This window comes from Trachymyrmex cornetzi, unplaced genomic scaffold, assembly GCF_001594075.2.
Source record: "Trachymyrmex cornetzi isolate Tcor2-1 unplaced genomic scaffold, Tcor1.1 scaffold129, whole genome shotgun sequence".
Lineage (NCBI taxonomy): Eukaryota > Metazoa > Arthropoda > Insecta > Hymenoptera > Formicidae > Trachymyrmex > Trachymyrmex cornetzi.
The window spans coordinates 3,522,782-3,539,800 of NW_017295861.1; the positions used below are offsets into that span (position 1 = coordinate 3,522,782).

General features: G+C 32.9%; 1 protein-coding gene across 2 annotated transcripts; it reads left to right on the forward strand.

Moving 5' to 3' along the window:
- Positions 1–7,091: 7,091 nt before the first annotated feature.
- On the forward strand, positions 7,092–16,808 carry Smurf (SMAD specific E3 ubiquitin protein ligase). Of its 2 annotated transcripts, none has more exons than XM_018522184.1 (12): positions 7,092–7,300; positions 8,914–8,952; positions 9,028–9,136; positions 9,238–9,371; positions 10,134–10,398; positions 11,184–11,674; positions 12,424–12,673; positions 12,756–12,922; positions 13,605–13,795; positions 14,079–14,476; positions 15,112–15,572; positions 16,448–16,808. In XM_018522184.1, exons 1-12 carry the CDS (start codon positions 7,246–7,248, stop codon positions 16,633–16,635), a joined length of 2,748 nt encoding a protein of 915 aa, XP_018377686.1. In that variant the 5' UTR covers positions 7,092–7,245; the 3' UTR covers positions 16,636–16,808. The 2 variants fall into 2 exon arrangements, with proteins under 2 accessions (XP_018377686.1, XP_018377687.1); XM_018522185.1 differs by having other exon boundaries at positions 12,759–12,922.
- The last annotated feature ends 211 nt before the right edge of the window (positions 16,809–17,019 follow it).

Consider the following 17,019-nt stretch of genomic DNA (forward strand, 5'->3'; position numbering starts at 1 on the left):
ATATTATAATAAATTGCAAAATCGTAGAGCACAGTGTAATATTTGCCATAAAAATTATACTGAGAGCGATTTAAAGGCACTGGGAGTACATTTATTTTATGCTCATCACATATGTCCTGAGAAAGAAATAAACAAACAAAAAACCAAAGTAACTTAATATGGCAATATTACGCAAAAGAAGGAAGATACGCTTCAAAATGTAAAATTTGTAACGCTTCCCATACATACGGATTTAATATAAACAATTTAAAATGTAAGATTTAAATAAAAAATAAAAAAAGTGGCGAAAATAACATACAAAACAGGAAAAATAAAAGTTGGATCTGGCAATATTATAATAAATTGCAAAATCGTAGAGCACAGTGTAACATTTGTCATAAAAATTATACTGAGAGCAATTTAAAGGCACTGGGAGTACATTTATTTTATGCTCATCAAATATGTTCTGAGAAAGAAATAAACAAACAAAATTACCAAAGTGGCTTAATATGACAATATTTCACAAAAGAAGGAAGATACGCTTCAAAATGTAAAATTTGTAACGCTTCCCTTACATATGGATTTAATATAAACAAAGAAAATAATAATTTCACTCTAATATAAAGGCTATAGGAGTCAACGCTGGATATATTAAGCGATAACTTTTACAAAAATCAAATATATTATTTAATCCACATATCACCCTTGAACGTTTCAACTCAAATTCGAGTCATCTTCAGCAATTCCATGCATCAAACGCACTGCGAAGAAATATTGCATCACAAAATACCAGGTATGTAAATATGAAACCGGAATTTTTTAATAGAAAATACATGTTTATTGCATGAAAATGATAAAAAATATTTTATTCGAAGTACTGCCCATCGCTAGCTATACATTTTTCCCACCTGTCTGACAATTTGTGGATGCCACGCCAAAAAAATTGTTGTTCTTTTGAGCCAAACCAGTCATCTAGCCATTTTCGTACATCTTCGTAAGAAGTGAAGCGCTGCTGAACAAGTGCGCGTTCCATCGATGCAAATAAGTTGTAATCGGACGGAACCAAGTCTGGTGAGTAAGCCGCATGCGAAAGTATTTCCCAACCAAACGCCTCAATCGTTTCCTTGAATTTTGCTGTGTGTGATGGTGCATTATCATGAAGCAAAATCACTTTGTGTTGCCTTTTTTGATATTTTGGTCGTTTTTCACGCAAAGCTTGATTCAAATTGATCATTTGTTGTCGGTAGCGTTCAGTATTAACGGTTTCGCCAGGTTTTAGCAGCTCATAATAGATCACACCTTTCTGATCCCACCAAACACAGAGCATTGTCTTCCGTCCATAGCGATTTGGCCTTGCAGTCGATGTCGATGGTTCGCCTGGAGTTACCCATGATCTTTTACACTTAGGATTCTCAAAATATATCCACTTTTTATCGCCAGTCACAATTCAATGGAGAAATGACTTTCTTTTGTACCTGGCGAGCAGCATTTCGCAAGTGGTTTTTCGGTTTTCCTGCTGTCTTTCATTCAGTTCATGTGGAACCCATTTTCCCATCTTCTGGATCTTTCCCATGGATTTCAAACGTATGGAGACGGCTTCTCGTGTCACATTCAATTGATCCGCGAGTTGTTGTTGAGTTTGAGCGTCATCCTCATCCAACAATGCTTGCAATTCGCTGTCTTCAAACTTTTTCGGTGGTTTTCCACGTTCTTCGTTTTTCACGTCAAAATCGCCACTTTTGAATTTTTTAAACCACTCAAAGCACTGTGATTTACCAAGAGCATGCTCACCGTAAGCTTCGACAAGCATTCGATGCGATTCTGCAACAGTTTTCTTCAAATGGTAACAGAAAATCAATGCTGTCCTTAAATCGTAGTTTCCAGGCACAAAATTCGACATGTTCAACGCTATTACAAACTATACTGTTGTATGAAACTTGTATTGTTATGAGTTGAAAATCTTTGTCAGAATGTCAGAACAAGGAAATGGCGTCAATGACGCGGTCTGACGGCAACTACATTGTCAGCTATGGCCATCTATTGGTAAATTCCGGTTTCATATTTACATACCTGGCAATATCTCCAAACTTATTGCATGCAATGCCATGGCTAATCATGAAGCGAGACCCATATTCAATCAGTTTCACAGCTGAGTGGTGATGAGCAACTCAAACTACAATTAAAATTCGTTTTTTGAATATCGTAAACGGGCTACTCACATGATGATCAGCTCACCTCGCATGTCCACCATACACATTCCACACAGAGTACATTTTTCACAATATTACAAAGAATTCAGTGTTCAGAATCGTCGACAAATACAAATTTTTGTAAACAAAGAAAACTCGAGAAGATTCATGAGTTTTAGTCAGTACTGAGTTCGGTCAAATAATAAAAGAATTTCAAAACATTGCGGTTAACGATTCAAAAGCACCGAATATAGATGAAAACAACAAGTCTCACTCATATGAAAGACACATCTTATAGTTTGTCAATTAACTCCATGTAAACCTGATTTAAAGCTACGGTATCGTTTTGCAAATTCAGCCCATTTTTTTGTCTTTTTATATGTATCATGTCTGACACTAAACGCTTATTATAGAATCCCTCGGTATCCAGAACCTCAACGTTCTCCCAATCGAAATCATGTTCGCACTGCAACCTATAGTCTGTAATAACCAATTTTGACGACGTTGTGCTGTTAATATGCTTCCTATGCTCCGAGATTAATATATCCAGCGTTGACTCCTATAGCCTTTATATTAGAGTGAAATTATTATTTTCTTTGTTAATTAAAGGAGTTCATAACCACTTATTGTGGCTCGATTTGTGTCTTTGCTAATTATATTTAATATAAACAATTTAAAGGAACATATGAAACAGAAACATCCACTAATAATTGAGAAAATAACAAATTTAAACATTCATGGATAACGAAAAATTTTGCATTGAATATATCAAATGACAAAGTACAATGCAAGATTTGTTGTAAGAAGTTTGAAATACTAAAACATGAAGTAAATGATTTAGCGAACCATTTGTCCAAACATGGCATAAATAAAAAAACTAAAAAAAAATACTGGAGGAAATGATATGGATACGAATCATCAATCGGAAGAAAATAACGAGTAACTTCTCATCAGATTGATAGACATATTCGCATTTGAAAAAACGAAAAAAATGACGGTAAATATTACAAATCCTTATATTTTATCTTCTTTTAGTCGCTCCTTTAATATGCACTCATATAAAACGAACACATAAGAAATCAAATATTTTGTATTTATTTGTTTATCATAAAAAAATTATAAAACTTTGACCCTCTGATTAGGTCTTTACCAGGCCTCTTTATCAGGTCAATTCACAACCGAGCTATAAAAAGTGTAAACAATAAATTTTATTGTTCGTTTGTAATTTTTTTTTTTTTCACAAATTCACGGACCGTTTCGACTGTACTAAGTCCTTCTCAGCCGTGTACTTAATTAAATCATAAAAAACCCGAAAATATTAATTTAATTAACCATTAGACTTAAAATTAATTTTGGTAACGGTATCGCGTCATCTCATCCAACATTCACACAATGTATTACAAATACAACCATATTATACTGAGTCAAATTATCAAACTTATATTAAATTAGATCCAAACCAATTCTTCGGTTAACAACATACTCTTGTTAAAGTCATAAGTTATAAATTGATTACATATTTCTTTTTTGTTTTAAACCCCATCAGATCATGAGCAAATACACTACATCTTAATATAGAGAAGGCCATAAAAGGATCATGAAGAGTTATTATCAATTTTCAAAGTAAAAGTATCGCCCATAAGCGGTTGATCGACTGTATAACAAAGACTTCATGACGTGCTGAGAAATATATGATATTAAGAGGATGCTGGAGTGCCCTGTTTTACTAATAATTTTCCTCGACTCGTTTCTATTAATTGCACTTACGGATTGAAAAGTTCTTCTCTACAATTAAAGTATCGACAACAACACAGGCTGCAAACTACAATTTAATACGAAAAATGAAAGAAAATTTAAGACTTACAGTTTTGTTATCGGCTTCTGTAGTCGACACATCACAATATGTGCTGCATACAAGAGTTTTAGATTTTACTCGTTTAAAATAACTAGCTTGCAGCCTACAGAAAACCTCGAAAAACAATACTGTGCCTGTAAAAATGAGCTAGGAGCTTTAGTATAACAGGAAAGAGTCGACAAAAATTTCGTTCGTATGCTACGAATAAAGTTGAGGTGAAGCCATAACACCGAGCACTATTTTAGTTGATCTCTTTCTAAGAAATGGCGTTGCAACATGTTAGATAAGGACAGATGAATGCGTTTGAGCGATATATAATAATTATAAGAAATGAATGAAAGATGTCACTATTGTCGAATTTGAAATTTAAAAAAGTCTGTACTATCGACCTTCATTAACTTCGACCGTCACTCCAGCATCCCCTTAAGGAGGGATTCGGGTCTAGAGGGTAAAAAAAATCGATTTTTTTATTGCATTTTTCACAAATATTTGGGTTATAGAATAAGTACGTAAAAGGATTTTTGCGGATTTGCAAAGGTTACAAAGATATAGCGCCTGGAAACTTGGGTTATAGAATAAGTACGTAAAAGGATTTTTGCGGATTTACAAAGGTTACAAAGATATATAGCGCCTGGAATGTAGGTGCCTTTGTAAGGAGCTCTGAACGCGTTCCGCCCTGCCCTCAGGAATAGATAATAAAGCATTGTATAGGGATTATATTTCCACTCGGATTCGGGCGACCGTTATTTTTGAAAGTTGGAGATACTAGAAACTTCTGTTTTGAAAGTAGGGTCGACCTGTCTGTAAAAGAGCAGCTGCTTGTGTATCAGTGTTGCTTCAAACGTTGGCACGAGAGTGGACGCAACCAAGTTCTTCGTGTTAAATATGTATTTCGCATACTTTTACGGAGTAAAATGGATAAAAAAGGTTCGAGAAAACAACCCCTACAGCACAAAAGTTGCAGCAACAATGCTGCAGCATTGCAACAATATTGTACGTTGCAGCAATATTGCAGCGTTATTGCAGCAGTATTGCTGCAAATTCTGTGCTGTATGGGAACGAACTTATGCAGACCGTCAGAAAAAACGACATTTCACGGGCAATCAATTTACGGCTCAATTTACTGAGAAGGATGTAGACTTTACGAACCCGTCGGCAAAAAAATTGAAAACTTCTGAAAATACTGATTTTTCTGTTTCAAGAAAATTTAGTTACTGTATCTTAAATTTTTTTAGTGTTTTTACTATCATTGCAACTCTTGTAGTATATAAACAGTATAAAAGTGATATTCAGTTTTCTCAGACATCATCTCGAGGCTTATCTCTACGTAACCAGTTAAAAAAACTTTAATCGTGTTTTTCTCGAAACAGCATTTTCTTAACATAGTGACCATGATTTCTCAAAATCTATTTCACCAATCGCACCCAAATTTGGCACACATCTTTAGCGCATATAAGGTTTTCGTCTGAACCACAATAAAGTCAAAATGTTTATTTTTATCTACTTTACAGCACTTTAAAGATGAAAAAAAATTGAAACGTAATTTTCAAAATGACGCCAATGTTAAAATTGGTTTGCAAAATTTTGGTCTGGAGATTTTGATGTTAAAGATGTATCATGCTCAGGGAGATCGAAGTTGATGACGACAAAATAGAGACATTGGTCGACTTCAACGAGAGATTGCTGAGAGTTTAACATGTCGAAATCAAGCGTCGAGAATCATTTATTTGTTTTTTATGAAAAATTCATCTTTTATTTACACAGAAAAAAACGCACTTCTTTTTTTACTAACCCGATAGTTTATAGAATTTACTGTAAAAACTGTGATGCCGCGTATGTTGGTCGAACGGTTAGACAATTAGAAAGCAGTATATCTGAACATAAAAATCATATTCGTTAGAATACGTCTACTCATTCAGTCATTACAGACTATAGATTACAATTTGACCATGATAAACTGGAATATTGTCGAGATTATATAAAAGAAGAGCCATATCTAGGTAAATTATTATATTATATATTACTGTTCTCTCATTTTTAATTTCTACTAGTGAATATCTATAAGGTGCGTTCGATCCCAGCAGACAACACAGAATGTTTATGATAAATATTTATTACTATTTATTTTTTTTAATGTTATGTAAATATTTTATACGTATTTTATATAGAACTTTATTTGAAATATTATTAAAATAGACTAAATACTTTATGTAATATTTTATAATAAATATGAGTAATTAATATTTATAATAACCCTGTTAGCAAAATGACGATAAAATAACGTATAATCAAAGAATTTTCATATTAAAATAACGTAGCTTGCTACCAGGGAAATATATTTTCTACTTTTTATAATTATAATGTCTTATTAAATATTTTTATAGCATTTATTATGATATTTACAATAAACATAATATTTATTTCATAATATTTATAATAAATGTATATGATTTGTGCAATCTAAGACCACAAAAAATATTTAAAAAATATTTAAAATAAATCTTATAAATATATATCAACAAATATTTTGTAAATATTTTATAAATATTGTATGCTGTTTACGTGATGCGCACGACGTATCATTTTATTCTACTTTAATATTTGGTAAACAACAAGGGTAAAATAGATACATCATGCGCATCATGCGTGATATAGGACGCACATTTCTAGTTTTATTCTCCACCGCGGGAAGCGTTGAAATTCCTAACGTGCACGTTATTACACAACAGGCAACCAACAGACACAACACGCTTCATTCGATACATCGAGAGTGAGCAACCAGAATGGCCGTGATCAATTAAATTTGCTACAAATAATTTCATCTCTCTCTTCTTTCCTACTCTATTTAATTTTATCTTCTTCGGTCTGAAAATATACATCTCACGATTCGCCTAAACATTGATTTACTCCTACAACGTAAAGTATTATCAGAGAGGAACCTCTGGTATTATTAAAATTACGTTACGCAGACTCGAGGCCTCTCGAGATCTCGTGCAAGTCTGCTCCGAGAATCGACCGGCCGTTCCAAATCGATAGTGCGTTCGACGAGAGACCGTTCGCACGCGCTTTCGTATATATGTACCCGCATATGTGTGCGTGGTGCGGGCGAACAGTGAACACCGTCGCCGTCGCGCGTTCCCTTGGCACGGGATAGTAACCCGTACTTTATTTTGCCAGTTACGGCGCCGATGCGCAGTCTAAAGCGTTAAATGTGCGTGCAGGATGTCGAATCCGGGCGGTAGCAGGAGGAACGGGGCTATGAAGATCCGTCTGACGAGTGAGTACGGCGGTTCCGTCTCTTCCTCGGGGGCGTCTTCGTCGTGCGTCTTCGTCGTGCGAGAAAGTCGGGGCTTTCATGCGGATCCAAACTGTGCGGCTCGCATGCACGACGAGAGCACCTGCCCACGCACTTTGGCCTGTTTCGATAATCGACGTGCCCTCACGCACGCACCGCGTTCTTTCACGCGGGGCCGGGGAGGGGGCCGCGGAGGGGGCCACGACGAACGACGCGTAAACGTCAAACCGTGTCTGCTTGGTCTCCCTTCGGGTGACCTACGCAAATAACGCGTGTCCTAGGTGAAGATCATGATTTTCGTCCTGGCCCTCCGTCCTGATTGCTCTAGCTTCCTCAACGGCGAAGCTGCGACTCGAGGCCTCTCGAGGCCCCACCGCGAGCACTGAGCACTCTCCGGGAGACCGATGAAAGCGTTGTTAATTCTGGATAGACGGTCTTAAAGACTATTTAATGTGTCGTTCATTCGTAATTTATTATTAACGAAACGCCCCATTTTTGCCTCAACTCAATATTATTTTTCTAGTTTAATGTCCGGTTATTCCTTTGAAAAAGCTATTCGATCATTTTTAATGACATTTAACATGAGTTACATTATTTATGTTTAAATTATTCAATTTTATCAATAGTAGATATAACTATGTGATACACACACAATTATATATATATATATATATATATATGTATATATATATATAAATCGTAGTAATAGTTAAGAGCCTATTTAATAAATACGAGATAGACAAACAAAAAGTACATTAATGTATATTACTGTGGGACTTAGAATTAGTATATGATGTTCTTAAGAAAGCAATGTTCTTAACAGAACTTAATTTTTAACTAATATTATCTTTTGAATTAGTTTTATCATTAATGTCTGGCTATTCTTCTTTTATTCTTTAAATAGGTTATTCAGCCATCATTAACGACATTTAACATGAGTTATAACATCATTTGTACTTAAATTTCAATCAATTTTGTCATAATAGCAGTGTAATTGTATGATACAATCATAACTGTAGCAATAATTGAGAAACTTTAACAAATATAAGATGAGTATATAAGCAGAAGATACCATAGAAGTTGTAGATTATTATCGAACGATTTTATAAAACCTATCTGATTAGACAATAATGTGGAACTTAGAATTAGTATACATACACATATATGTATACATATACATATATAATAATTATATGATTAATTTACTAAGCGCCGGTTGTTCCATCTTCAGATAAACTATGTGATAATTGGATAAACAAAAGAGTAAAAGAGTAAGAGCATAAGAAAGTAAGAGAGTAAGACAATGAACCGAAGTTTACCGAAAAGTGAAATAACCCAGCCTAAATTATGTATAAACGTATCATTATCACGCGATTTGTGCATGATGGGAAAAAATAGTAGGGACTATGATTGCGTTTAAGAAGTACATTACAGCGCTATTGTATTATTTTATTCCTTATTTTACAATGAATATTTCTAATGAATAAAAAATGAATCAGTATCGCTAACAACGCGCTCCCGGAACGCAAGCTAGAAATATTTTTAGTTTTTGCGTGCGCAAATAAACATTTATATAACGATTATATATGTTTTAGTTTTATGCGCCCGCAATCTCGCTAGAAAGGATTTATTTCGTGAGTATTATTTTCTATAAAGAGTATAGCATATCAAACTATAAATGAATATAATTAAAAAATATTTTTTTTTAGGTTTGCCTGATCCCTTTGCTAAAATAACTGTCGAAGGTTCCGGTCAATGTCACAGTACAGATACCTGCAAAGCCACTCTTGATCCTAAATGGAATCAACACTACGACTTGTGAGTACTTTTTTAAGATTAAGTACAGAGTTAAGTGTAAACACATAAGAAGATAACTTTATTACTATTATTACTATTATTACTATTATTTGTTCATACAGATATATTGGAAAGAATGATGGAATCACCATATCTGTGTGGAATTATAGAAAATTTCACAAAAAACAGAATGGAGGATTTTTAGGATGCGTACGCATATTATCAAATACTATCCAAAGACTTAAGGACACAGGATGTATGTATTTGTACTTAATATACATGTTTTATATTATTTGTTTTATATTATTCATTATTAGATTTTATTCTTATTTAATAAAAAAAAGACACGCAATACATATAGCATCTCGTATCTAATAGATATCCTACTTGGCGAGAAATTGGAATTAAGAACTAAATTAAAGGGCAGTTTATTTTGTTGAGTAAAAATAAATAATTTCTCTAAAGTATTATATCTTTAGAATATTTAAATTAAATTTTTATATAAACGTTTTAAGTATTGGCTAAATTATTGAATTTTAAAATAGTTGGTATATAAAATAAAGGTTCAAAAATACGGCTAAAGAATTAAATAATAAATATTTCTTCCTTTTAATGATAAAATTAAGACTTTCAGTTACGATAAAGATAATAGAGATATTGTTTTTACATTACTTATTTTATTGTTTGGTATATTTATCTTTGTTGTTATTGAAATAGTTTTCTGTGGCATTCTGTAAAAATAAAATGAACGTCAATGAAACTAGTAATCATGAATTAGTTATCAAAATTGCTATTTTTAACAAAGTAAAAATCGAAATTATTGCTTTCTGCATTCCAAAATGTGTATTTTAAAAATATTGAAGAAACATTTAGATTTGTTTTAATGTAGTTTGCCCCTTTAAGAAGGAAATCTGTTATAAGAAACATCTTTTTTAATGTATGTTAATTTTAAGCTATCTTATGCATTGTAAAAACGTTTTATAAAGATTATAAAACGGTTGGCAATATATACTTTTAGATCAACGTTTGGACCTATGTAAAGCGCATTCTGATGACACGGATGTTGTCAAAGGGCAAATCGTCGTGTCCTTGATGTCACGGGATGGTCATAACGGCGCTGTGAGTAATACAGTCGGTCATAACGCCGTGGTTGATGTGCTCGGAGATCTGAGCTGCCCGAATGATCTACCAGACGGTTGGGAAGAAAGGAGAACGGAAAGTGGTCGACTTTACTACGTAAATCATCACACGAAGAGCACGCAATGGATCCGTCCAAATGCTCGGTAATATTTGCCATTAATAAAAAAATGTGATCAAAATATTTGCCATTAATGAAAAACTCAGCAAAAATCGCAACCCTTAGATAAGGCCAAAATGCACTGTAAAATAACTTTATCTAGTATGGTAAAGTTATTTTCCAGTGCATTTTGGCCTTATCTAAGCGTTGCAATTTTTGCTGAGTTTTTAACATTGAGAACTGGTTATCAGATTAAAAATACAGTAAACATTTCAATTAAAAATATGAAATATTTTAAATATTTAAATAAGTGCAGAAGATTCAACTGTCCATGTATCTATCTAGTCAGAAAGATTTTACTGTCTAAAAATTTAGATAGATACAAATCTAAAAATAATTTTGTTTGGACATCAAAATAATTATAAGATACTTAACTAGTTGTTAAAATATTAAAAATTTGTGTAGCATTATCATCTAAGCATTCTATATAATTATTTTGATGGTTCAAACAAAATTATTTTCAAATTTGAATCTAAATTGAATTTAACTAAATTTTTTAATAAAGTAAGTGTATCTATTTTAATCAAGTAGACACTTAATGGACGTGACCCAATTAGTTCATTAATTATTTAGAGTTGTACATATCATTAAAAGCTTAATATTTAAAATGTTAGTCATTTTGTCCAATAATCATATCTATTAACTCGTACATTTATCTAACTTCAGAAAAATCATTATTTACGTATATAAATAGCATATAAGTAAGCCATATTAGGTAGTAGGTCATAGGCGCAGTTGCTTTATGACATATTCAAGTAATGTCATTGATAGGCCTAACAATGCTATTATACCGACGACACCGGAACCACCACCATTGTCGTCATCGGAGCCTACGTCACCCAGCAGTAGCGCGAGCTCGCCGAACGTAAGAAACGAGGGAAGTCCCGCGAGACATATGTCTCCCGAATGGACTGGCGGGGACAGTACATTAAGTCAAACACCCAGCCGAGATAATTCGACGCAAAATACTCCGAGAAATACACCGACACAACAGCAACAGCAAAATCGCAATCAACAACAGAATCAACACAACGTAAGAAATGCGACGACGTCGGCATTGTCCTTAAGAGATCGACGTATTATTAGAGGAAATGATGAACAAAACGGCAATCAAAATGCAAATGGAAGAGTAGAACGTGGCCTTAACAGCGGTGGTCAAATTCGAAGGCCTAATCGCAGCAACAGGAACAGAAATAGCGTTATGTCAAGTAATGACAGACGAACCGATCCGCCACAACCGCCGGATCTACCTCGTGGTTATGGTACAATCGAATTATTTTTAAATGCAACGTAAACTGAAAAACTTGTTGTAATAGTGGGCTAAGTCACATTTTAAAACGAGTTCACATTTTAAATGAGTTTTGAAGCTAAAGTGATAGGAAAAATACACGTTATATCGCTGCGTTCAGCAAACTCAACAGTTGTTGAGTTTACTGTTATTGGCGTATTTTTCTAGATCATCTAATCAGATTTTTAGATCTGGAAGAATACATCAATAGCAGCACTCACTCAATTATTGAGTCTGCTGAACGAAGTCATTATTATTACATGCTCAGTTACGTGTGAGTTAGTCAAGTAGATATTGATTTTTTTCCCATTATTTTAACTTTATTTCTTAGACCATTTTAACTTTATTAGTTCTTTACTTTATTTTTACAAAATATGAGTTAGTCCATTGTTGCTGCAAGCTTTTTAATTATGTAGGGAAAACGATTAGTACACTCTAAAAAATATCGGTATTGATTTAATACCACGTCTATATAATTCTCACTGTATTGGTGATATTAAAATAACATTATAATCCGCAATATATTATGGATTTAATACTATTGGTTTTAAATCCACATCATGATGCTGTTGATACAAACATCAGAAATTATAAATCCACATCATGTTGGTGTTAATATTAACATCAATACGGTGAAAATTATAGACACCGCATGGTGTTATATCTACATCGATATTTTTTAAAGTGTAAATATAGCAAAAAGAAATTCTATTGCTTGTGTAGAAATGAGAAAAACCCAGCAAGGCCAAGTATATTTCTATCACGTACCAACTGGATCTTCTACTTGGCACGACCCAAGGATTCCGCGCGACTTGCAAGCTAACGAATTGGCGAACGAGCTGGGTCCTCTTCCCAGCGGATGGGAAATGAGACAGACCCAGAGTGGACGAGTATATTTCGTAGATCACAATAATAGGACAACGCAATTTACCGATCCCAGACTGTCCAGTCAAATAATAAGCAGTCTATTAAAGTAAGTATAAAGACAAGTTGCAAGATTAAACGTAAGTGTTGTAATTATGCACAAGAATGTCAAATAATTATTCTGTCTACAGTAGAAGGCAAAACAACAACGTGAACAATCAAACTGCGAATAATGCAAATAATTCGGTGACGAGCGAAACCGCTGAAGCGGATACAACGAATTCGTCGATGGTTCAACCTAATACGCCACAGCAACCAACAAGAAATGAAAACGGAAGTAACAACAATTCTCCAACAAGTAAATAAAATTTCTTTCAAAACTTTCTCTAAAAAAGGAAACTATATTATACACTACAGAATAAATGAAGCACTTACATATTCGACTTGCATCTCACATATTCGATAATACTCACAATACGGATCTCATAATTAACTTATTTTCACACAAAAACAAAACAAAAGAACATTTGTGTACGTCCCGCAATTTTATCTTATCTGCCAACGCGTCTATCTAGTCATTGGAGGTCTGACTGTTAATCAGTCTTGGTTGTTTTGTCACTTGGGGCAGAATGCCATTTCATTTCGGAAGAGTCTTGTTCATCAGGACGAATTATCGTAAAAAATCGCATTATCGAGATTTTTAATTCGTGGATAGGGTTACCAACCGTACTCTTTTAAAAATACATGTACTTTTTTTGAAGTCACAAAACTTCTTTAATTATTAATTAAAATTGTATATTTAAAATTATATTAATAAAAATTATCAACAAAAGTTCTAGAAATTTTATTTTAATAAGTTCTTAAAATTATTTTTTTTAATATATAAAAAAATGACCTTTCTATTCTCGGATATAATTATCTTTTTTAAAAAATGTATATATGTATACTCTTTTCTTGTGATATGGTAACCCTATCCGTGAGTATAGATCAGTATAGATGAACAGCGCGATGGGCATAATAAGAATTTCTTTGCATTTCAGTGGAAAGCGCCCCATCTCAAAATGCTCAAACAGTATCAGAATTACCGAAGGAGCTCATGGACAATGAGCTTCTTCCGAAATACAAGCGTGATTTAGTAGCAAAGTTGAAATGCCTTCGAGCGGAACTGAATGCTCTTCAGCCTCAGAGTGGACACTGTAGGTTGGAGGTGTCGAGGAATGAAATATTCGAAGTAAGCAAATTTTAAACATTTGCACGATCTTATTTTAATAATTTAATATAAATTTTATTAACCCAATGAATTATTATTAAATTACTATAACTGAATTGTTATTAACGTAAAAAATTGTTATTAACGTAAATAATTTAGAATAATTCTTTACGTTAATAATAATTGAAATATTTGAGAATTATTTCTAATTTTTAAACAAATTTTAATTGTTATTGACGTAAAGATTTAAGATTTTGTTTTACAAGGATATATCCAGTCTATAAGCAACACTTTGTTCTTACAGGAATCATACAGATTGATAATGAAAATGCGTCCGAAAGATATGCGCAAAAGGCTCATGGTCAAATTCCGCGGCGAAGAAGGTCTTGATTACGGCGGCGTCGCACGCGAATGGTTATATTTATTGTCTCATGAGATGCTAAATCCGCAATACGGACTCTTTCAGTATTCAAGAGATGATAATTATACGCTTCAAATTAATCCGGATTCAGGCATAAATCCAGAACATTTGTCATATTTCCATTTTGCCGGAAGGATTATAGGCATCGCCGTCTTTCACGGTCATCATGTTGATGGTGGTTTTACTACTCCGTTCTATAAAATGTTGCTTAATAAAGCTATAACTTTGAGCGACATAGAAGGTGTTGATCCGGAACTACACAGGAGCCTTACATGGATGTTGTAAGTGACATGTAATTTTTTGTTGTGTTAAAGGAAGGAATTTTATCAAAATATCTGATTTATATGCTTCTCTGTACTGTAAAAAAGTATGTAAAATTACATAAACAATATATATAAAAATTATACAATTTAGAGATAGTAGAAATATCTCAAATTATACGTTTTTATAAAAATTAATACTTTTATCTCTAATTGTGTAAATATATTTTTATATTAGACGAAAAATTATCATAACAATAATATATTTTATAGTTTTTATGTAAATGTACAAATTTTTTAAATATATAACAATGGTAATGCCTAATGCCACACATATATTTACATTTTTAAATTCGTACATATCAATCTCTCATATAGCTTAAGAAATATTGTAATTTGCTAGCAAATTAACGAAATGACATAAATCTATAAACTTAACTTCAATTACAATTTATTTTTGCAAATTAATTATTCTGAAGAAAAATAATTTTATTTGCAAATTGTAATTTTACTTACATGTGTGTAAATATACATTTTTTATAGTGGTGGATCCCAAAATTGACCACTATAATTGTTGTAATTTTACATGTAATTTTTTTTACATTGTAGAGATAATTCTAAAGAAATATTTAATTTACTATATTTCATGTTATTAGGGAAAATAGCATAGACGGCGTGTTGGATGCTACTTTTTCCGTAGAGCACAGTAGTTTCGGCGTATTGAAAAATCACGAACTAAAACCAGGCGGTAAAGACATTCCGGTGACGGAAGAAAACAAGAGAGAATATGTTCGCTTATACGTAAATTATCGATTTATGCGCGGTATCGAGCAACAGTTCTTAGCATTACAGAAAGGATTTCACGAACTGATACCTCCCTTGTTACTAAGACCGTTCGACGAACGCGAATTGGAGTTAGTTATTGGCGGTTTGGGCACTATCGACATAAATGATTGGAAAATGCACACTCGGCTTAAGCATTGCACGCCCGATACACCGGTTGTGCAATGGTTCTGGCAGATAGTGGAATCGTATGGTGAAGAAATGAGAGCGAGGTTGCTTCAATTTGTTACCGGTAGCTCCAGAGTTCCGTTACAGGGATTTAAGGCTTTGCAAGGTAAGTTTCATATTTAATCATATTGCGTTAACAAAGTGTTTACTATTTCGAAAAACTTAGAAAACCTGGAAATTTCAAGGGATTTTTCTTTTATCCTTAAAAATTTTAGTGGTTCAGGGAAAGTTTTGGAATTTTTTTAAATTTAAATTCTGCCTCTTTAAAAATATTGTTTTTAATAATTTTTTCTTGATAATACAAAATGTCGATAATTAATTAGCAATAAATATATATATTAGCAATAAATGTACGCTCATACACGTGCACTTACATTTATGAACATTCTCGTGTGTCTCATGAATTTTTATAAAAGAAAATCAAGATGAAACAGAAGACAATACACAGCAGAAGAAAGTAACTCACTGATACTGTAGTGTGTGCTTTCCCTATATTTATCTAGAATCCTTATAGTAAGAGTCTGGCCAATATGTTGTTAGTTTGACAAAATATGAAGTCGTAAGTAAAGAAAAAAGAAAGTAATGTGTGTGTAGTATATGTATGTATGTATGCATTTTTGAGACACCTTATTAATTTCGCCATATTTTGATGAGATTAATAAGATGAATGACAATATTGACCAGACTGTCAGTATAGGGACTCTATATTTAGCCTATATATTTGTGGCTTCAATTATAGAAAAAGATAGATACAGTCTTGTGGAATCTTTGTCTTTTACTAATTTAAAATATCGTTTTTATCAGTGTTATTTGCATTCCAGTTTATTTCAAAGATACAAAAAATTCTCTAATCTTGGCTGGAATTTTGAGTAATACATGAAAAATCTGGAAATTTTCAAGGAATTTTTTTTTATAAAATTTCAATAAATACCTTGATTAAAACATGTAAATAATAATCACATATTACATTTGATTGTGTAGGATCAACAGGAGCGGCAGGTCCACGGCTTTTTACGATCCATGCCGTTGACGCCCCGAGCGAAAATCTCCCGAAAGCACATACTTGTTTCAATAGAATAGACATACCGCAAAATTATCCAACTTATCAGAAGATGCTTGACAAGCTTACGCAGGCGGTTGAAGAAACTTGTGGCTTCGCTGTAGAGTAATATGTTGCGATTATTACAACTTTAGCATGATCTTTTCTATTAAGCCCATATCAGGTTACATGTTGAAGATTGAGAATTGCGAAACAAAAATTAGAATTTAATCTGCACAACCGGATGAATTTAGTTTTAATCCATTTCGTTTTAGTTAGTTGAATTGATGTTTATTTTATTGATAAAAATTGTTATCTTTTATCATTTGAAATTTTTTTGATGAACAAAAAACTTTTACAATTTTTCTCATTCAAGTTACCAGTAAAAATTTTTTTTAATTAGAAAAATTAGTTTAGTTAATAAAACATGCATAATATGACATAAGAAACACAATTTCTATTCATTAAAATAGAATGCACTTGATTAGTTTTGCAGCTAGAAAAAGGATTTTAG

Coding starts and splice junctions, on each gene's coding strand:
- Smurf (XM_018522184.1), top strand. CDS start 7,246: ATGTCGAATCCGGGCGGTAGCAGGAGGAACGGGGCTATGAAGATCCGT. Junction 8,953..9,027: donor CGCTAGAAAGGATTTATTTC/GTGAGTATTATT, acceptor ATTTTTTTTTAG/GTTTGCCTGATCCCTTTGCT. Junction 11,675..12,423: donor GGATCTACCTCGTGGTTATG/GTACAATCGAAT, acceptor TTGCTTGTGTAG/AAATGAGAAAAACCCAGCAA.